At 36.9% G+C, this 24,207-nt stretch overlaps 1 protein-coding gene across 1 annotated transcript; it reads left to right on the forward strand.

Moving 5' to 3' along the window:
• Nucleotides 1-9,763: 9,763 nt before the first annotated feature.
• On the forward strand, nucleotides 9,764-21,394 carry LOC140141845 (carnosine N-methyltransferase-like). Its single transcript, XM_072163713.1, has 8 exons — nucleotides 9,764-9,903; nucleotides 13,637-13,838; nucleotides 14,539-14,711; nucleotides 15,986-16,126; nucleotides 16,961-17,139; nucleotides 17,482-17,595; nucleotides 19,153-19,256; nucleotides 20,158-21,394. The coding sequence occupies exons 1-8, from the start codon at nucleotides 9,794-9,796 to the stop codon at nucleotides 20,320-20,322; spliced, it is 1,188 nt and encodes a 395-aa protein (XP_072019814.1). The 5' UTR covers nucleotides 9,764-9,793; the 3' UTR covers nucleotides 20,323-21,394.
• Nucleotides 21,395-24,207: the final 2,813 nt, after the last annotated feature.

The raw sequence follows: 24,207 nt of genomic DNA on the forward strand, positions 1-24,207 counted from the left end.
TCATCAAATGAAGAGCTTAGTTTCAAAACCCCTTACATCCACTTGCCGAATTTTGAGAACACATCAAAAAATCATCAAAGAAATCATTGATATAAGGGAGTTTTCAACAAAAGCAGTTTTTGGTGGGATGCTTGGGTAGGATGAACATCCCACCAGAAACTGCTTTTGTTGCAAACCCCCATATATCAGTGATTTTTTTGATGATTTTTTGATGTATTCTCAAAATTCGACAAGTGGATGTAAGGGGTTTTGAAACTAAGCTCTTCAAATACTATTAAATGCATAATTATCATAATGCATACAATATCCATTTCTAAGATCATGAAAAAGAATGAGAATCAAGTTAGTTTTCTCCACAAAACGATAAAATTAAAATAGTATCCATCAACACCAAAAGAGTATTTATTACGGCCATTCCAAAGTTCTGCCTCACCTAGTTTCATTCCTCCATTCTTTCTTTTATTCCTTCCTTCTTTACTTGCTAATTCTTTCCGTTATTCTTTCCTGCTTGTCTTTCTCATATCCTTCTTTCTTTATTACCTTCTTTCCTCATTTCCTTCTTACCTTTATTATTTCCTTCTTTTCTTCCTTCTTTATTTCCTTCTTGCCTTTATTTTTTTTCATCCTTTCCTCCATTCTTTCCTGTTCTTTTTTCATTCTTTGCTTCCTTCCCTTCTAGACTTCCTTGTTTCCTCCATTCTTTCTTTTCTTCCTTTTCTCGTTCCTTGTTTCCTTTCCTTCTCTTGTTCATTCTTTTCTTTCTTCTTCGCTTCCTTCCTATCTTTCTTTCCTTCTTTCCTTAATCCTTCCTCGATCCTTCCTTATTTCTATATTTTCTTTCTTCTTTTCTTCCTCCTCTTCTTTCTTGTTTCCTTTAACTTTGTTTCCTTCTTTGTTATTTCTTTCCTTTTTTTCAACCTTCTTTGCTTCATTCATTTCTTTCCTTATTTCCTTCCTTCTTTCATTCCTTCTTTTCCTTCTTTCCATCCTTCATTCTTCTTTCTTCCACTCCTTCCTTCTTTTTTTCCTTCCATCCTTTCCTTCGTTTTCCTCTATTCTTTACTTCTTGTCTTCCTTCTTTCTTTTTGCATTTCCTTCCTTTCTTCCTTCTTTAGTTTCTTCATTCTGTCTTCTTCTTTCTTTTCTTCCTTCTTTTCTCTTTCCTTGGTTTTCTCTCCTTTTGTCTACCTCCTTTGTTTCCTTCATTTCTTTCCTTCTTATTCCCGTCATTATTTCCTTCCTTCTCTCCATTTATTCTTTCGTTTTAATGCCTTCTTTTCTTCCTCCTTTCTTCCTCCCATCTTTCGGTCTCTCCCTCCTTTTCTTAATAATCTCTCTCTTCTTCATCCTTTCCTTTCTTTTATCCTTCCTTGTTTCCTTCTTTTGTTCTTTCTTTCCTTCTTTTCTACCTTCATTGCTTCCTTCATTCTTTGCTTTCTTCTTTCATTATTTACTTCATTCTTTCCTTCTTTTTTTTCATTCCTTTTATCTTCCTTTCATTCTTTTTTTCTTCACTAGCGGCGCCAGAGGAATGCGTTCAATCCCTCCTCCGTCCCCTTTTGCTCCGTCAAAAAGTCAAAATAAGAAATCATATGAAAAAAAATCACTTTTGAAGCAAACATCATAATACTATAGGCGGCGAATCCGAGGGGGCAGAGGGACAAGTCCCTTCCCCTATTTTTTTTTTTTTTTCACGGGGACCCCTAAAATCTAATAGAAGAAAAAAATTGCCCCGTGCATCTTCCCTTTTAGCCACAAAAACACCATTGGGGGGGGGGGCAAAAATAATATAAAATTGCAGCATCAGTTAGCAAATAGCAAAACACACCTTCAATTTGGGCTAAAATAATCTGAAATTGATTTTTTCCCGTGCGCTTCTCGCTAGTGTCCCAGTAGAGCGGAGAAAAATTTGCTCATAACCCCCCCCCCCCCCTACATTTTAATGCTTCAGTCGCCACTGAAATTATGACAAATTGTCTTACCCTGTAAAATTATTTACCACCCGGCCCTCCCCACTTTCCAATAATACGTTTGTTTCAGTGGCGTAACTTTGGTTCAGGGTGCCCGGGGGCGAAAGCAGATCGGGTGCCCCTAACCAATGGTGTGCATGGTGCAAAGCCCCCCCCCCGCCCGAAAGAGAAAAGTGCTCTTTCGACAAAAATTGAAAGAGAAAATCGGGAACGCAAAGGAAAAGAAAAGGGACAAGAAGCCCGTTTTCCACCAAAATTCATCCCGATCATGGGCCAAAATAGTGCAAAATACAAAAGATTTGCGCGCTGCTCGCGCGCACAATTTCCCTATTATACTTTGATCAGCTCGTAATAGGCGGGACTTGTTAGGCTTTTACCACTACGCCAAAAGTAGACCCACGTTAAGACAGCCATTATTTGACCTGTCCGGCCTATATTTTGTGTGTTAAAGAAAGTAGACAAAGTATAGGACTTGCATTAGTAATTTGTGATGCTTCTGGAGAGGTGTGACAAAACAATTCTCAAAGTAAAATATTTTGATATTAATCCGCGATGTTATAAAGCCCGCCGATTAGGAGCTGATCAAAGTATAAGCCCTTTCCACCCAGATCATGGGCCCAAATAGCGTAAAATACAAACATTTTGCTCGCTACGCCCGCACATTGTCTCAATAAAGCCTTTTTGGGAAGATCAAAGACTTAAATGTACATACTCTCTCTAAGAAAACCGAAAATTCCCTCTGAAAATACCGGGTCAAAATTATGCAAGCGCAAAATTGCTTTCGTTTTTGCCCTCAAATATTATCCCCCCCCCCCCCCGACCAAGAAAGCTTGCTATGCACTTGATTGAAAGCCATATATACATAACTTTTAAAAAAACAGTGTTTCCGATCAAATTAATTTCATCTTTCAATGAACTTCATGTTAACAAAAATGTTTTCATCTTCTCCAATGGCTTTACTTTTCAAGATTTATCACTAGCTGCAGTGACGTAGCTAGAGGTTGTGGCGCCCGGGAGCAAGAGTACAAAATACCCCTTCTTCCTAAAACAATTGCCCGCGGGGCGCGAAATGTCAGGCTTAAATACCACTAATTTGGTATAATCAAGTTGAATTTCGGTCTTTCAAATGACAAGTTAAGGTGCACTGCGCGCTTCGCGCACGAAAATTTTGTGTTGAGTGGGGCACCCAAATGAAGATTAATTCTCTCCATGGTAGGTAAAGGTGTCCACTTCGTTCCTATAACAAAGTATTATCGTGTCGAAATGCATGTGTATCCAGGCCTGGCCAGGGTGCCCCTTAGCCCGGGTGCCCGGGGGCGCGGCCCCCCAGAGCCCATAGGAGTTACGCCACTGGTTTGTTTGAATCGCACAACGATAATTTTTTCAGGGGGAGGGTGTATTTTTTAAAATTGGTGGTCCTGAGAAGCAATATCCACCAAAAACAAAATTATGGACACCATAACAAGCTTCTGTGACAAAATTATGTTAGGCAAAAGGACATTGGAATTGTGCTTTTTCTACAAGGCCGAATAATAATAATAAAGAAAACACGTTAGCATCCTGGATTTTGAAAATTAAGGAAAGAGGAGGGGTTTTTGTATTTGAAAAATGGTGGGAAACCCTTATTTGGTCCGTTTTTGCATACAATACGATACCTGGAAAAAAAAAGGCCTTTTTTATTTTGTTTTTCTGGTAGCTTATATGCCCCTTTACTGATCACAAAACTTTCTTGAAGTGCTTCTTATACATTTATAAGGATATCATGATATAGAAGGCTGTATAACTTCTTAGACATCTTCAAATAGAAAGTTATAACTGAAATTTTAGAATATATAAAGAAAATTTAAGAATCTTCAAAAAAAAAAGGAAGCGGGGGAGGGACACTAATCTTATTTTTACTCGGCCTAATGAAGGTTGTTTTTATTGAATTCAACAAAAAAATGTGACTAATAATGTACATTTTTGCAAGCATATCTTATTGATTTTCATGTGAAAAAAATGATATGCACATTGGATAAAGACAAGTAATGGCAGTCGTGCGCTTTGTTAATTTACCGTGCAAATAATCGATTTATGGCTATGACTTGCAGGCATTTATTCAAGCACGTAATTAATTTTAAACCAAAAGCACGAACGTCACAGATATTGGTTCATCGTGCCAAAATAGTCACCGGATTTTATTTCTGGTAATTTCAAAGAAACATGCCTTTGCATGATGTAAAGCCAGGGGGCATCATGTCCGCTATATTCGTGTATGATTTGAAGAAAATAAAAGGCTATAATATACTCGCCGAACAAGGTATCGAACTTAGTTTTAGTTACATAATTTGTTTTACTCCGCAAACTGTTCTAAATACTCCGGATGCAATAAAGAGAAATATTGGGCTATTCGATTTGACATCCATACACCCCTATGGAAAACATGACCTTTAAATCTCCCACACAGGGGATGTAGTTGAGGAAATGTCTTCCTAAGGGGTGTATGGATTTCAACTGCAATAGCCTAATTACCAACTATTGCTGTCAAAGCGTTTTGAACTCGAATAACGTCAAGTGAAATCAGTGAATCACTCTTTGCTGTTGCATATAATGTAGTAGAAGTCAGTGGCGACACCAATTACAATATGGGGGAATTTACCCCTCTCCCCACCCCCTTGAAAAAAAAGTCTTGTGCAGGTCTTGTGCGCGTTTACAATACATAAACCGCAACCTGACACGATTTTACCAAATCAAAAACATTTGTGTGTTTGCTAAGTTATTGTTTTCATATCAAGATGAGCAAAATGTTTGCCTATAGCACGGGCTCAACTGTCTACGTCTACTGTAGATCTGTGTATTGATGAAGGGGTACATTGTTTACGTCCACTGCAGATCTCTGTATTGATGAAGGGCTGGGGGTACATTGCTTTATCATTTACACGTCTACTGTATATCTGTGTATTGATGAAGGGGTACATTGTTAACGTCTACTGTAGATCTGTGTATTGATGAAGGGCTGGGGGTACATTGCTTTATTTATAAAAAAAAAGCAAAAAAAAGCAGCGCAGTGATTTATAGTGCGCTACGCACAGGCACAACGCCTAGATGTTTATCCACAAGCCTCAGCACACTTTACAGGTCGTCGCTGACCACTACGGCCCCACATCAATTCCACGATTATTATTTACACGTCTACTGTTACGTAGATCTGTGTATTGATAAGTACTCTATTGCTTACGTCCAGTGGCGTAGATTTCTTTTTGACATGCGGGTGGGGTTTGGGGGGTGGGGTGGGGGGGGGGGGGGTGGGGGTTGAAAAAAATTCTTGAAGTCGAGCACCTTTTGGCGACAGAATAAGTTTATGGTACAAATGCGCGTGAAGCGCGCAGAAAATGCTGCTATTTTGAAGCTAAACTGATGATATATGGTGCAAAAATGGAATAAAGATCTGTATATTGAAGTAGTGTGCATTGTTTACATCTTCTATAGATCTGTGTATTGATGAAGTAGTACACATTGCTTACGTCTACTGTAGATCTATATATCGACGAAGCAGTTTTCATTGTATATCTTCTGTAAATCTGTATATTGATGAAGTAGTATACATTGCTTATATCTTCTGTAGATCTGTGTATTGACGAAGTAGTATTGCTTACATCTTCTGTAGATTATGAAGAGCTTTGTTTCAAAACCCCTTACATCCATTTGCCCATTTTTGAGATCACATCAAAAAATCATCAAAAAAATCACTGATATATGGGGGGTTTGCAACAAAAGCAGTTTATGGCGGGATGCTTGGGTAAGATGAGCATCCCGCTAAAAATTGCTTTTGTTGACAAACACCTTATATCAGTGATTATTTTGATGATTTTTAGATGTGTTCTCAAAATTGGGCAAGTGGATGTAAGGGGTTTTGAAACAAAGCTCTTCATTGATAAAGCAGTGTACATTGCTTGCATCTTCAGTAGATACCGTATGTGTATTGATGAAGTAGTATACATTGTTAACATCTTCTGCAGATCTGTGTATTGAAACAGTATACATTGCTTACATCTTCTGTAGATCTGTATATTGATGAAGTACTACATTGCTAATTCTGTAGAACTGTATCAAGTAAGGTGTCATTTTAAAGCTAAAAAACAGCAGTTTATCTTAGTGTTTAAATCTCCATTTTTATTTCTGCCGCGAAGTGGTTGTTTTTGATGTGATGGGTCGCAATTATTGATGAAGTAATGTGCATTACTTACATCTTCTGTAGATCTGTATATTGATGAAGCAGTATACATTAGATCTGTATATTGATGAAGTAGTAGGCCTACATTGCTAATTATGTAGATCTGTATATTGATGAAGTAGTGTACATTGCTTAAATCTTCTGTAGATCTGTGTATGAAGTAGTATACATTGCTTACATATTCTATACATCTATGTATTGATGAAGTAGTACACATTGCTTACGTCTACTGTAGATCTATATATCGATGAAGCAGTATACATTGCTTAAATATTCTGTAGATCTGTATATTGATGAAGTAGTATATATTGCTTGTGTAGATTTATATATTAATGAAATAGTATATATACATTGCTTATATCTTCTGTAGATCTGTGTATTGATGAAGTAGTATACATTGCTTACATCTTCTATAGATCTGTGTATTGATGAAGTAGTACACATTGCTATATACGTCTATTGTAGATATGTGTATTGATGAAGTAGTAAAAACAAATGTAGATATTTATATAGCGCTTTATGCCGTAAACAGCCTCAAAGTGCTTTACATTTATTCCGCCGTCATTAGAATATGTCGGAATCACGTTTGAAGCCTACAACTGGCGCAGGATTCATTAGTACAACGACTGTGACTACCCCTATTAGCTTCCCATTGCACCTGGATGGGGTGAGGCAAGTGATGTGATGGGGACTCGAACCCACGCACGTCGAGCAAGCTCTCAGTAACCACTGAGCCACCGTGTCCTTGCAAGATTGATCAAAGTACTATACATTGCTTATATCTTCTGTAGATCTGCATATTGATGAAGTAGTATACATTGCTTAAATCTTCTGTAGATCTGTATATTGATGAAGTAGTATATTGCTTGTCTCTTCTGTAGATTTATGTATTCATGAAATAGTATACATTGCTAACGTCTTCTGTAGATCAGTGTATTGATGAAGTAGTGTGCATTGCTTACATCTTCTGTAGATCTGTGTATTGATGAAGTAGTACACATTGCTACGTCTACTGTAGATATGTGTATTGATGAAGTAGTATACATTGCTTACATCTTCTGTAGATCTATATACTGATGAAGTAGAGTATACATTGCTTATATCTTCTGTAGATTTATGTCAGTATTGATGAAGTAGTATGCATTGCTTACATCTTCTGTATATCTGCGTTTTATCGGTATAACTTACATCTTCTGTACATCTGTATATTGATGAAGTAGTACACATTGCTTACGTCTACTGTAGATCTATATATCGATGAAGCAGTATAGGGCCTACATTGCTTACATCTTCTGATTATGTATATTGATGAAGTAGTATAGGCCTACATTGCTTACATTTTCTGCAGATATTATTATATTGATGAAGTAGTATACATTGCTTACATCTTCTGTAGATCTGTATATGGATGAAGTAGTATACACTGCTTACATCTTCTGTAGATCTGTGTATTGATGAAGTAGTTCATAGGCTCACATATCTTCAGTAGATCTGCATGTATATTGATGAAGTAGTACACATTGTTTACATCTCCTTCTGTAGCTATGTATATTGGTGAAGTAATACATATTGCTTATACATCTTCTGTAGATATATTGATGAAGTATACATTGCTTACGTCGTCTGTAGACCTGTGTATTGATGAAGTAGTTTAATAGCTTAAAAAGCTTCTGTATAGATCTGTATATTGATGAAGTAGTATACATTTCTTACGTACGTCTTCAGTAGATCTGTGTTTTGATGAAGTAGTATTCATTGCTTTTTAATTCTATAGGTCTGTATAATGATGACGTATTAGACACATTGCTTAAATATTCTGCAGCTATGTATATTGATAAAGTAGTATACATTGCTTACATCTAGTCTATAAGTTATAGTATAACTAGGCCTATAATGTATATTGATGATGAAGTACACATTGCTTACGTAGATCTGTGTACTGATAAAGTAGTAGGCCTATATATACGTACATTGCTTACATCTTCTGTAAATCTGTATTTTGATGTATTGTACAATGCTAAAGTACTTCATCAATATAAAGATCTACAGAAGATATAAGCTATGTAGCCTACTTCTTCATCAATACACATATCTCAGTACAGAAGATGTAAGCAATGTAATACTACTTCACCAAGTATACAGATCTATACTGCGATATACTAAGCAATGTATTATGATCTACAGAACATGTAAGTAATGTAGGCCTAGGCCCTACATTAGGTCTACTCTGCGAAGTGGTCGTTTTTGATGTGATGGGTCACAATTATTGATGAAGTAATGTGCATTTCTTACATCTTCTGTAGCCTAGTACATATTGCTACCTCTACTGTAGATATGTGTTATAATGTATATTGATAAAGTAAGTCATGATGCAGTCATGTATACAGTAGAATTCACCACGACCTTTGGAGGACAAAACCCCATTAAAAGCTATTAAACCAAGATAACACTCATTGCAAAATTAAATCCGCACATGTGTCTGTTTTATATGTGCGGTTTTTGCAATGAGCTGGTATTAGCTTCAGTTGGGTAACCGATTATAAAGGAAACGCAAGGAAACAATGGTATGTGGACCTTTGTTCACGAAATGAGACAATGGTCTGCTTTTTGTCAACCAGCATTCTTGAAAATGAGCAACATGATGATTGATTGTTGACTTAACACGGTTTGGAAATAATTTCTTCATATTTTTTGGTGTTATCTGTCGTTTACATATCCTTCCTAAAACACAAAAGTGCGACTATTTCCAAACACCTAAATTAGCTAAAAATTTAGGACATGTTACAAAACTATATTTTCTAGATTTCATAGAATACTTTAAATGTAGCTTGTACCGTTTTTTTGTGGCATCCTTCAGAACTGAGCGGTCCGTTACCAATATTAGCTAATATTTTCGGTCAAATCTCCATTCAATTAACACGGGGAGTTGGCTAGCAATGAGCTAGCTATGCCTTGCACAGTTGCACTCACTCATATTTTACGAAAGTGCGACTATTTCTGAACATCTAACCTAGCTGTAATTTTAGGTCATGTTAGAGAAATATATTTGCTAGAAGTTTGGAGAATACTTTAAATATTGGCCGGTTATTTTTCACACAGTGATGTTTAGGCAAATTCATATAGGCCTACTTCTATACACACACTATTTGTAAAGGTCGCGCGTCAATGTGTATTGTGTATAGGAAAACGGACAGTAACTGCAGTCCGGACTGCAGTACAATGTATGTACCATAACTCTATTGATGAAGTAGGGCCAATGCCCGGGGGCCAATGCCGCAAACACACAACGTTTTACAGAAAAGGTTTAGGCTTCAGTATAATGTCGGGTTATAGACCTACCGTATAGGTTTTTAAACCTATAGGCCTACGGTAGGTCTATAACCTTTAAAAAGGGTGATATAGTAGGGCCTATAAATACGTTTAAACATTCATATATCTTTTTTGAAAACCGTGATGCAAAACATATGTTAAATAGAAACAGAATAGGCGCCACCTATTGCTTTAGATGGGTTGGATATGAAAATGGTGCATGGTGGTGGCGCCGCAACACTGGGCACCAGACAACCGGAAACAAGATGTGTCCCGCAAAGCATGCTGGGAGCAAAACAATATGGCGCAGCCCATTACGGAAGAAGCTGTTCCGCAAAACGGTGATAGAAATGGCGAAATGCAAGAAAGAAATCACTTTTTCCGAGTTATATCGGCTTTTAAATCTTACAAGTAAGTAATTCCAATAATTTGGTCTTATTTCACGAATCATGATGCATGTGATGAGCTGTCGAATCTAAAAATTGTAGCCAAAAATAAAATTTATTTAAGCTTTCTTAAATTTTTAATAAAACTCATATATCATTTGTGACACGATCTGGTCCATAGGGGCCAAAGGCGGCAAATTTGAAACTGAGGTAAAGGTAAAAATACAGAGTAAAAAAACAGTAAAATACATAAAAAAATAGACATCAAAAAACCTTAAGGGGGTACTACACCCCTCAATAAATTTGTGTCTATTTTTGTATTTTTCTCAAAAACTAATAACACAGAGGTAACAAAAGTTATGTATATTATAGGGGCAAGGAATCCAATTGCCACACTGGAATTTCAGTAACCCAAGACAAGCGGTTTCTTATTTATGATAAGAAACAAGGTACCACTAGGATGTACCTCATTTCATATCATATATACTGAACCGCTTGTCTTGAGTCACTGAAATTTCAGTGTAGTAATTGGATTCCTTGCCCCAATAATATACATAACTTTTGTTACCAGTGTGTTATTATTTTTTTGAAAAAATGCAAAAATAGTCACAAATTTACCACAGGGGTGTAGTACCCCCTTAAGAACCAAGTAATGAAGTATGCTATACCTTTGGTGTTTTCTAGTCCGAATAATCAGACCCAGTCCCAGAACAAAATATTACCGTAACCACTCGGGTATAAGCCCACCTTCGGCTATAAGCCCACCCCCTATTTTTCAAACCATTCGGGGAACAAGGGTGCACTCGGGTATAAGCCTACTAGTGCCGTACTAACGCTGTTACTTTCCTATTCGGGGAGGATGTCGATATTGTCATCCTGAACTTGTTCACGACCACTCTGTGTTTTACAGGATATTTTTCACCACTAAATCATTTTGTATAATTACCTGCAATCCCCTATACGTGATAATATAAACTTACTTACCTCTCTCCTACAATACACAAGCTTCTGGATGTGCACTGGAAATGTGCAAAAAAATCTAATTTCTCGCGCCTACACCGTCGAAAATTCCAGGTCATCGCGAACCTTGTTTGCATGGACAAGCTGGACAACGGAAGTAAACCTATAGTCTCCTTCGCAGACAGTTTGGTGTCTGTGTGGCGGAGCGGAACCAAACTAGCCGGCGAGGAGACTAAGTCAATCGGCATTAGCAGAGGTAAATAAATACGAGTGTGTGGCGAGAGAAACTGTGCTAAAAACGCCACTGGAAAATAGCTTTTTTGTTGGAATGCAGAACGGTTTTTGACAGCGATTATACACCCAAACTTCTGTGTACACCCAAGCAACAATTTGGAGTGTGTTATAATCCAAGTGAGTACAAGTGCAACTCAAAAGTGACATAACTGTTGCCATAAGCTTTACTGCTGTAACCAGTGCTGTACGGTGCAAAACCTGATTGAGGAGCCAATGGCTCCGAACTTTATAAATTTAGGCGCCCAAATTTTGCTCCCAGGTAAAAAATCTGAGGTGCCAACTGAACAGCCATGTGCGTTGAATGATAGCTGCTGTACTCACTACATATTCCCATTGAACGCTACATACATGTACTCCACACAGCATGTACAGTGTAGGCCTATATGTTTTCCAGGAAGTCCCATTGAGACATGATAAATGCACATATATTCATAGCATACATTCATACTCTTGAATGCTACATTACATACATGTTTTGCATAAATTGCTGGCGATTAAAAGCTTCAATAGTTGGTCGCCATTGGCGCCAGGGATTGAATATTTAGTCGCCATCAGAAAAATCTAGTCGCCAATGCGCCTAAAATGGTCGCACCGTACAGCACTGGCTGTAACCAATTCAGTCCCTATACAAATTTTGTTTGTAAATCATATGAATGCTTTGTTTTCACATTTAAGAACAAATATTTAAAAAATATCAGTTAAAAATTTATATTTCATACTTAAATTTTTTTTTAATTGACAAAGATGATAGAAATTACTGATACATTGGCCATTATATACAATGGGGAAGATTTTTCTTATTTTTAAATTCAACTACTATACTAGCCCCATCCCGGTTATAAGCCCACCCACATTTTTAAGTTAAATTGCCCATCTAGGGGGGTGGGCTTATACCCGAGTGGTTACGGTAATTTCTGACATGATCTTGTTCTGGGTCTGAACTGTTTCTATTCGAAATCTTGATGGCAAAGTGGACAAAAGAAGCACATGGTCCTACTTCACAGTTTTTTAATCCCCTATTCATGTTGCGTGAATCACTCTATTGTGGACCATCCTTTTAATACTTGAGTATTTGGACAAGCGGAACAGTTTTGACAGACCCTTTGTCTACCTCTCTGTTTGTAAATAAACAAGGAGGTCGAAATCGTCCTCCTCGCCGAATAGGAAAGTCAGCATAATAGTACGGCACTGGGTATTTTCAGTAAATGATAGCCTAAGCCTATTTTATGTAAAGGTTTTATGTATTAAATGATTACACAGACAGTAACTCAATTTTCAAAAATGCCTCCTTTGGCCCCCATGGACCAGATCGTGTCACATTTTATGGCCATCGAGGTCACATAGCTGAAGTCCTGAGGCTGAATAGGTGTTTTGTTTTAATACGGCACATCATTCGCTGATCAAACTGCATATAGCACCTTGTGCCCAAGAGTGACCTGTTCTTTTTACACGATAATCAGGTAGAGCAGTCGGACACTGCTGAAGGTCTTTGCCGTATACTATAGTCCAAGGTTGCTCTGACATCTCAAAACATGGGATGGCGAATAGCAAGTCAGAGAGGACATACATGATTTGGTCATTTTGATACCCATACCACAGTTACCACTGCACTTTTTAATCAAAGTTTTCTATTATAGTATAAGTTTACCTTAAATCTAGAACAGTAAAATCCTAAAGTACTACCAAGGTCTTAGCCAGCCATGCATCCACCTGTCTTTAAGACCGCCTAATCTAATTTTAGACGGGTGGATTTAATGGATTTTACAGATATGATAGCTCTATAACAGATGATTTTAAGGTTATATACACTTGAGACTAATTCAGAGTGACATGTAAAGGCCAAATCAGGACATATTTGACCCTTCCATGGGTATAGACAAGTTGTTTTATATTTGAGGGTCAAATTTTGGTGTCTGCTTGGACGGGTGGTTTCTGATTTCTGGCTAAGACTCTGAGTACTACACAGTCTAAACTCTCACCCCAAATACTATTTGGCACATTTTCGGTCTTTCATTATTGCAAAATAACAAGAAAAATGTTTTTATTCCTTGGTAGAGCATAACCAGCAATATTTGCCATCTTTGTATCTTGTTCTTGCAGGACATTTATCAATGAGAGAGTATCCCATGCCAAGAAGAGTTTCCATTCCTTGCCAGAGTACTGCCAGCAATTATTATCATCTTTGTATCTTGTTCTTGCAGGACCTTTGTCAACAAGAGGGTGTCCTGTGCCAAGAAGAGTTTTCATTCCTTGCCAGATTACTGCCAGCAATTATTATCATCTTTGTATCTTGTTCTTGCAGGACCTTTGTCAACAAGAGGGTGTCCTGTGCCAAGAAGAGTTTTCATTCCTTGCCAGAGTACTGCCAGCAATTATTATCATCTTTGTATCTTGTTCTTGCAGGACCTTTGTCAACGAGAGGGTGTCCTGTGCCAAGAAGAGTTACCATTCCTTGCCAGAGCATCACCAGCAATTATTATAATCTTTGTATCTTGTTCTTGCAGGACCTTTGTCAACGAGAGAGTATCCCGTGCCAAGAAGAGTTTTCATTCCTTGCCAGAGCATCACCAGCAATTATTACCAGACTATCTGCCTCACCTTGAGAACATTAGAACGTGTATAGATCACAACTTTGAAATCATCAAACTTATCGTCAAACATACTGACCAAATGTTTGAGAATAGCAATCAGTACTCCTCCTCCGATGTAAGTCCATGAAATGCTCTGCTTAAAAGTTGCTTTTACAATAACGTGTGCAATTTTGTTTTAAACTGCCTTTGACTAGTCAAAGTAGGAAGAACTCCCTCCCCCATCACCTGTGCTCTCCAGTGTGACTGATTGGCTGTTCAGTGCAGTAGTATTTAGCCCACCCAGTAGGCAAGTAGTGAGTGGGTACAACTTGTAAAAGGAATGATGGTTCTAATTTTAATTTATGTCACATATTCCCCCTCCCCATGTAGGTCACATTACTGTGATACTAAGGCCAATTAAAAAATGTTTGTTTGCCCTTAAGGGCATGAATAGCAATGTTTGCACAGTATTTTTCTGGGACATGAAAGCACATCAGACATATTGAATTGCATTCTGAATATGAGGAATGTCCTTCTGATGTCAAATAATTTTGATTTTTTGAAATTTGTGATATAATACAAATGCGATGGCAAATGATTTTATTTTTGATATTTAACAGTCCTTTAAGTAAACTTGATTAATTTAATGATATGTTCTTAAAGTGTGTGTAGCTGGGAGGAAAAGTTTATGATCATTTAAAAATTTTGACCCTTCGTATTGAAGGTACACATTTTTCCCCTAAAGACCTAAGAAATTGTTAAATGTCTATATGGCAGCTATTGCAGATATGGCCTTCTTGTACTAACCCCTCGATGTATCGAACTTGTCATTTCAGTGTGAGAATTCCGGCTCTTTTCCCAAGCCTGTGTTGACCTTTGACATGGATAAGGTCAGTACAACACTAAAACAGTTTGTACGAGACTGGAGTAGTGAAGGAAGGGAGGAAAGAGATGCCTGCTATGGGCCTATCATTGAAGAAATACAGAGGAGATTTCCCTCACACAAGTGGTAAGTTTGCACAAAAAAATTCCTCTCTTGTTTTTTTTATGGATTTGTGGGTTTTTTTTGGATCCGGATCCAAAATGCGGGGTGGAGGGATTTTTGTTTTACATTTCCAGAATTGGATATTGATATTTCTTCATAAAAAGACCAATAAAAAAAGATAGTACTCCGACCAATCGTTTGGCTTACTCGCTTCGTTCGCACCGTTTCAATTTTTTTCAACAGCTACTTACATCCCTGACAAAATGGTTCTATACAGAATTCTTATTAGCTGCAGCTTGACATTAGCCTTTTCAAGATATGGCGGACACAATAGGATGGAGCTGCACGAAATGGGTAAACTCTTTTGAATTTACCAGGTTTTATCCAGATTGAAGACTGCCCTCCTTTTGTGTAGACCATACTTCGAAAAGGCTTATGGTAACTTTGCAAGTTAACATTGTGGCGGGCCCTGATCTTTTTCGGAGGAGAGGGGTTGGCAATATTTGCACAAATAGTGGGATTTTGGGTGATTTTTTTCTAGCAGGGGAGGAAAAGCCCAAGGGTTTTTTTTTGAAGGGGTGGGGGTGTGGAAAATTTTCCCTTTGCCCCCTTGGCATTGTAAGTGACCATTCTTTCATGTAATGATTGAAATAAAGAGTTACGCATGTTAGTACTATTAATATATGTTGCAGTCTTGGAAGATTTGCATGATGTATACTGCATGCAAAAAGTATAAGTAAAAGTACACTTAAAACAAGCAATATCTTAAGACACTGAACATAAAATTACCAAATAAAGTAATCAATAGATGGAAAATTTTATTCTCGGATTTTGTTTGACACCTCATTCGCAGGATGCGACTTGATCCCCTTGAGTTATACCAATTTGAATGGAAAAAGAATGCATTGCAAAAGTGTCCCATTTAGGATATTTCTTCCTTCAGGGTGATTTCCACTGGCTTTTGTATCTGGCTCATTACAGGGTACAGATCAACACACTCGCTGTGATCATAATTATCGTGTTTTAAGAGAAAAGTCAGTAAACCGTTGTCATGTCTAAAATGCTTTCATTCAAATTGGATTAAGTTGGGAAAATAAAGTCGCATCATGCCAAGTGAAGTATCAAACTATGCAGAACAAAATCTATTGACTAATTTATTTGGTAATTTAGTTCCTTTAGTGTCTCAAAGATATTACCTTTAGTGTTTGGATACTTTTTGTGTGCATTATATTTAAACATGGCATGCAACAACTGTTTTTATCTGACATGCTGTCTTGTTTTTGCTTCTTATATTCCAGCAATACATCCAATATATCAGTACTAGTACCTGGTGCAGGCTTAGGAAGACTAGCCTATGAGATAGCCAACCTAGGTTATACATGTCAAGGCAATGAATTCAGCCTCTATATGCTCTTTGCATCACATTTTGTACTCAACAAGTAAGTGCATCAATAAATCCAATATATCAGTACTACATGTAGTACCTGGTGCAGGCTTAGGGAGACTAGCCTATGAGATGGCCAACCGAGGATATACATGTCAAGGCAACAAATTCAGCCTCTATATGCTCTTTGCATCACATTTTGTACTCAACAAGTAAGTTAATAAGAAATGGCATAATATTGAACCAGGGATGAAGTTGCACCTTTTGGCTTGAAAGAACAGGAAAAAGTTTTTGTATTGATTGGGACAGCAGTATAACTTTTCAATCCCCCCCCCCCATAACTGTAATTTTTGTCCTTCCTTGACAATTTTGACAAGGAATGCCAAAAAATCATTACTTTTAGGCTTGCAAACCATTACCAACTTCATTTTGGGTCATTGTATCATTCAAATTGTAAATAATTGGCAAAATCATTCTGAGAGCAGGCCAGCAGGACAACATTGTAATTTTCCCTTACTGGAGCCTATGAAGATGACTTGCTACTTTGCATTGTGCGAGAAGATGGTGCGCACTGGCGATGACGCGGTCAATTAGCCCTGGCAAGGAGATGAAATATTTGTGGAATTTATTGACTATAATTTCATTATATTTTGATTAAATTCATGAGAATAATAACACAGATTTGAAGTCGGATCACATACAGCCTTTGTTCTCAGGTCATACAAATTTTCATATTGCATGAACAAACAGAGAATAACTAATACTATCACTTACTGCTGGAGAAACATGAGTCAATAAATAGATTTTTGAACATAATATAAAAAGTTGCCCATTTTACACATTTACTGATCATTTAAAAGCCACTTTTTTCATGACTATTATATTTCAGAACTCCAGAAGTAGAGACCTTTACCCTATACCCATGGATCAGCCAATTCAGCAACAACAAACTAATGTCAAATCAAATTAGACCGGTGCGATTCCCTGACGTGAACCCAGCGTTGTTACCAAGCAGTGCAAGCTTCTCCATGGTAGCTGGAGATTTCTTAGAAATATATTCAGAAAAAGGTAAAACAAATGAAATGACGGGGCTTTTTGTATGATTTTAAAAGGAGAACTAAGATACAAATTCCACAAGCTGCATTGTATTCGAGAATGGTTGCTTATTCATGCAGGTTCTTGTATCCACCACATCTTAATAAGATTGATATAACAACAACAACAACAAAACTGCATTTATGTAATGTCTTACGCAACACCTCAAGGTGCTTTACAGACCTTAAGTTGCAAATTAATACTACAACTTAAATTATACAAATATATTTTAGACTTGTTTTCAAATACTAGTTCTAAAACAATGAAGACATGAATTAATTATTTGTGTCATTTCTTTGTCTATGTATACTACAGAGAGATGGGACTGTGTAGCTACATCCTACTTTATAGACACAGCCCATAATGTATTAGCTTATATAGAAAATATCTACAAGATTCTAAAGCCAGGTGGCTATTGGATCAATTTAGGTAAGTCTTCCTGTTTACTCTCTCCATGTGGGTGCCCAATGAAGACGACAAGTTCCATTTTATTTTAAATTAAAACATTTCAGGATTGTACATTTTCATAACCATATTTGGAATCAGCATGAAAAATGCATTAATGAGTACACACAAGCCTAGTATTGGTTCAGTGGTTCTTAAGATAGTACTTGATATTTTGAGAAAATATCTCCAAACTTGGACATTTTATGTTGAAGCCTATGCTAGCATGCTGAGCGTTAATCTCTAGGAGAGTACAAACAAGCCCAGTATTGGTTCTTAAAAGGGCATTTCATGATCCACAGCCTCATCCCCCACTTTTCTCAAAAAAGTTGAGATTTTTATATCACTGGAAACCTCTGGCTACATAATGTTTATGTACAAAATATTTCTTGCAGATTAATTAGTTTAGCAAAGATATCGTGAAATTTGAATTTCGTCCTGGTGCACCAGAACGAAATTACAACGCATTGTCTATGGAGCAGTGTAATACACATAATCATGCATAACTCGCGAACGCAAAATCGGAATTATCAACTGAAATTTTGGGAATAGGTTTTTTTCGTGGGTATTGAATGAAAAATGACATAAATAGAGGATGCTAGGATCACAAAATACTCCTTTAAGATAGATCTTGATATTTTGAGAAAATATCTCAAAACTTGGAACTTTTTATGTGGAAGCCTATGGCTAGCACAGAGCATTAATCCCCAAGCAAAGTGACCAACAATATGCAGTTTTGCACTACTTTTGACCAAATTCAAAATGAATTTTGGTGTTAACTGTCCAATGGAAATTGTATACTGCGATTTGGTCCTACAGAAACATCATTTTTAAGTAAAAATGTACCGTTCTTGGTTGTAAAGGGATCAAAAATTTCAACTTGCTTTGATTTGGGCAAAAATGATGGCAAATTCCTCATCTTGACACAAGAATCAAGAACTGGTATAGAACTTCTAAACTGTTTATTTTACTTGTTATATGCAATGGAATCAAAAATCAACAGTGACCTTTGATCATCCATTGGCCTTTGTGATCTTGTTTGCCCTCTAGGTTAATACAGTAGATAGGCAAACTGATTCTTTTTGCAATTCTTTTCAGCTGTACAAATAATTTGCCACCATTTCTTTCCAAATTTTGAAATAAATTGTTACTCCTGTACATGTACAAGCAAAAATCTGATATAAAAATAATGATTTGGCGTAGAATAACTCCATAACGATAGGTTGTAGATAGCACAAACTATACATTGTTTTAATCTTTGTGATCAGACGAGTAATTTGATATAATCTGTCAACAGTATCGGAGCATTTTAAATTTTTTATCCCTGTATGACCTTTTGTGACATCTAGTGGTCAGGGGTTAAATCCGAAATGGCTCTTATGTCTTAAAATCAACAATGGACCTTGTACTTCATTTGTGGAAACTCACATGCTTCAGTCAGAAGTCTGCACAATACTTCAGATTAGCAGCTATACTATGTAGTAAAGTCTTGATTGTAAAATATCCATTGTTTAATTGAATATGTTCTATTGTTTGTTTCAGGGCCTCTTTTATACCATTTTGATAACTTACCAAAAGAAATGTCCATAGAACTTGGCTATGATGTTGTCAGGAGAGTTATCACAGATATGGGATTTGAATTTTTGGTAAGAGAATCATGATTTTAGCATTAGTTGGAGGTACTGTATGTATTAGTAAATATTCTGTAAGTGGAAAAGATTGTATGTGGGGAGGCATAGTGTAGTTTGGAAGTTACAGATCTCTGAATGGCTCTCTGATAACTTTTTGTTACTCCAAATTTCCGTACTTTTATTTATTTTCAGCCTATTTTGAGGCTTTATAGCCTAATTTTGAACACTTTTTCAGGCTTTTCCTGCAAAATCACTTCGGACCACTGGCATCCGGGGATGACACTTTAAGTACGGTACTGCAGTTAACTCTTGTGACAAAAAGTGAATGCATAGGTTAACATCAGTAGGACCATGCTGGGTAATGATTAAGACTGGGATATTAGGGTGGGCTCTCAGGTACCTGCCCCTTACTGGTACCCACCCCACCCTTAGATACCTTGGTTGGAATTTCTGGTACTGGTTATCTGAAGGTCATTATTTAATACCTTTACAAGCCTCGGCCTCATGGAAGAACATAGGATACCTTAAAACATCCACTGAATGAGTAACCCAGACAAAAGAAGAAATAAAACAAGCAAACCAACAAGCCTGGCTCTGGCCCAGTTTGCATGAAAAGTTCATTGGCACTTGGTCCCTAGCTACAAAATCATTTTGAATATTTCGCACTTCACTTTAACTTGATCCCTGGTTATACTTCTACCCTGGTACCCGAGTATCCGCCCATAAATTACATAGGGTACCCGGGCACAAAATGACCCAAAAAACCCAGCCTTGGTAATGATACAACAGATCCTAGGATGTCTGGTAATGACTGGTAATTATGTGATGCAGAATGTCCAAATGCTGTGTAATAACTCTATTATTTTGATTGAAAATATTGATATCCTTTCTTACCTCAATCCTCTATCCTTGTCAGAGAGAAGAACCTTCAGTGCCTTCAACCTACATACAGGACAGATGCTCCATGCTGAGGTACGAGTATGACTGTGTGTTCTTTGTGTGCCAAAAACCAGTCCATAGACTACACGATGACATAGCTGAGTCACCGGAGTCACCGCCTCAGGAATCTCATCAATCGTGATGGCTATCGTTGCAGACCGGTGTGGTGCAAGAAATATTGTTTGATTTTGGGCTATTCCGGTTGAAATTCATACACCCCCTATGGAAGACATGACCTTGATCTTCCACACAGGGAGTATGAATTTCAAATGGGATTGCCTGTATGGGTGACTCCATTTGAAATCTACACCCCTATGTATGGATTTCAACTGCAATAGCTCAATGTGAAACGATCTGATGTACTCAACCCAGTGTGAGAAGTTTTGAAAATTGAGTCACCTTGGCAATATCATATTTTGTTCAGTAAACTTGCAAATTATGGTATTTCGAACTGCCCAATTTTTGATATTAAATCATTTTTCATTGCTCCAACATTGGACTGAGCGGATCAGATCATATCACATATTGTGAACATTTTGTTAGTGACTCACTGCCAAATCTGTTTTGAGTGTGAAATAGGCATACTCTATTAAACACCCGGGGTTGTATTTTTGAAAAGTGGACGTTTATTAGAAATGAATTTCAATGAAAAAATAATCACAAATTACGACTGCCAGAAATACAACTCCTGTTTTGAAATACTACATGGCGACACGTTCAGGGACCTTATATCGGAAAATACTATGAAATTAGATCTGTAAGTGCATTTTAAGTCAAGAATGTGCTTTATTTATTTAAATATATGAACATTCCACTATAACGTGGCGATGAATTAAGTAAGTTAGAATAGGATTTGTCCATGCAATTTTGTGATCATGATTTGTCCATGAAATTATGTGATCATGACATGCCAGTTTTTAGCTGACTTAAGGGGGCGTTTAATAGAGTGAATGTTGTACACTTCCTTTTGGAAAGATATCTTTGCTAATATAGAAGAGAATGCTCCAGGAAGGGAGCTATATATCTACCTCCAGTCACTGGTAGTAGCTTTGAAGTTCAGCGCGTTCTGAGTCAGCTTAGAGTTACTTGGTGTGTGTACATACTTTTACGTGTGCGATCAACATGCCACATATGTACACGCTAAGCCAACACAGCACACACTGAACTTCTTCAAAGCTAGTGCCGGTGACTGGAGGTAGATATATAGGCTATAGTTATATTATATATAGCTCTCTATATATCCCTGTGCAATCCCAATGGGAGACTAATCATAATGGGATTATCATGTGAGGACCAAATTGAGTATCTTGTGCATTTTTTGCAGCAAAGGCAGATATTAAACAATTTTGGTTTCTTGAAGGAAATATATCCACATACTTTCATTGATTACAGGTTGAACTTATGTCACAGAAGGTGGTAATGGGCCATTCCATTTAAAATCCACACTCCCCTGTGGAAGATTTAGCTAAAGTCTTCTACAGAGGGAGTATGAGTTTTGAATACAATAGACAATTGGATAACTTCCATTTGAAATACTCACTCCAGTTGTGTAAGATATGGGTAAAACCATAATACAGGGGGACTATGGGTTTCAAAGTGATTAACCTTGACCAATTATAATAGAAAAACATACTCCCTCTATGGAATATATTTCCAAAATCTTCCACAAGGGTAGTGTGGATTTCAATTGGAACAGCCTAATTGGTGATCAGACAAAACTGGTGGATCATTGATTTGATTTGAAAGTAGTGTGTAAAATCAAATAGAGTAAGTTGAACTTTATTTTGAATAAAATTTTTAAAAATGTACCAGTTTATTGACAACATTCATGTTATCTGTGCATTGATTGCTATTCAAGTGTTATATGTCAAACCCAACTAAATACTTTGTTTCTTGGTGGCAGTGAGTGTGAGCAGGAGTACCAAAATGTTTGGGCCATTTCACAAGCATGACTTTTAAATGTTGCAAAAGCCCATTCATCACAAGTGTCACAGAGCCAATTGTAGGCCCATAAACTCATTGACCCAAGTGTAGGTTTTGGAAACCTGGATCTTTGTATAATATAGGACAAAATTAATTTGAACAATCAATACTGAAATATTTAAAAAATCTAAATTAAGTTATATTTTCTAATCAAATCAGTGACTCACCACTTAAAGTATATTTTAACATTTTAGCAAAGATTGTACAACGAAACATTGCATTATGTATTTAAAAATAGCATAATTATGTAAACATGTGCAGGTTTTTACATTAATATAAAGTTATTATCAACTCTGAAGTGTGTGTATGTGGGTCTACTAGGCATGGGATAGTACAGGAATTGTTGGACAAATATACATATGATCCTGGTGGCATATTCCAAAAACTTGTTTTCTTTTTATCACACTGTAACTAGTGTTGTATATTGGTTATTTCTTTTAAAGATCACAGCATTTTTCAGTAGTTGCAATTAGGAATTGCACATATCGAAAACTCAAATTGAATTGGCGGAACATATTTGGCAGTTTATTAGTACTGCAAACGCTGAAATTTGCTTTGATGTTATCAGCTCACAAAATAATACAGAATTGATGTGAAAATTGGATTGCAGTTGGTGAACTTTCTTGTGTTAAAGGTTGGTGGTCTGATTTTTAAAGGTGGGTGGTCCCATTCTATCAAGGGTTTTTCACTACCTCAAAATGAGGCCCATCATCCAATTAGAGAATAAACGATAGGAATTTTTATTTTGACTATCCTCTACCATGTGATAGACGACAGGTAGGTCCAACATTTTGAGTAGTGGATGCCGGCGCAGCCAGTATCCACTACGATAAATTCTGCACTGCGTCTACACATACAACGCGATACATACGCACACCTCTATGAGCTTGTTACGCGTTATCAACACTCATAGTGATGTGGGGTTGTCTACAGCCTGATAGACGGCACCCAAAATCATGCGATTGTCCAATCAGATTATGTGTCTACGTAATAGACCACTCCCACTGACTAAGAATAATTCTTATTCCAAGCTTTGAGTTAAATTGCTCCAGCAGTTTGAATTCTAGAAGCAGGGCTACAACCATCAGACCATCATGTTTTTGTTCATACTGCCGAAAATTTTGCTCGGGTAATGAAAAAAATACAAGCTTTCACCCAATACCAAATTCTGCATTAAAGTGAGTGGGCAAGGTTGTCAATCATGTCACACACCTATCAATGTGTATGGTTTGTGAAAATGAACAATACTACCAGTTTACATATTGAGAGTTTTTACAGATTCCCGTCTAACAAATATAAAACTGTAAAGTTTTTGTCAGGATTGGCACCGGCTTTATGCAGAAATCCCAATAATATTTTCATGAAGAAGACAGAGCTAATCCTGATGAAAGCTTGACAGTTGAAACCCTTAATCTGTAGCAATATTACTATCAGTATAGAAAGTTGGTTTGCTTTTTTTCTGTCAGGATTAGCTCTTGACAGTTTTGTAATTGTTCAACTGCAAACTTGTTGTAACCATCAATATGTACTATCATGATTGTTTCCCCTTATTGAAAGTGCATCGTTTTGATATGGATGTACATATTTGATTTTCCCCTTATTGAAAATCATGTGGAGGGTGATTAAGCATTTTTGCCTTGTATGACATTTTCAATAAGCATGAACAACTATTGTAGGGGTCTTTATATTTTTCTCATAGACTGGGTTGTGTTTTTAATCTTTATATAAAATTTATAATACTTCATTTTTATGTCATCTTTGTTTTGCACTTGACTATTTCGTGATCCTAGCATTCTCTTTTTATGACATTTTTCAGTAGATATCCTTGCGTTTGCGAGTTACGCATGATTTGGTGTATTACACTGCTCCATAGACAATGTGTGATCATTTCCTTCTGATTCATATTTCACGATATTTTTGCTAAATTAATTAATCTGCAATTTTCATACATAAACATTATGTAGCCAGAGGTTTCCAGTGGTATAAAAATCTCAATTTTTTTTTGTGGAGAAAAGTGGGAGTATGATGCTGTGAATCAGGCAAT

Source organism: Amphiura filiformis, chromosome 20 (genome assembly GCF_039555335.1).
Source record: "Amphiura filiformis chromosome 20, Afil_fr2py, whole genome shotgun sequence".
NCBI classification, from domain to species: domain Eukaryota; kingdom Metazoa; phylum Echinodermata; class Ophiuroidea; order Amphilepidida; family Amphiuridae; genus Amphiura; species Amphiura filiformis.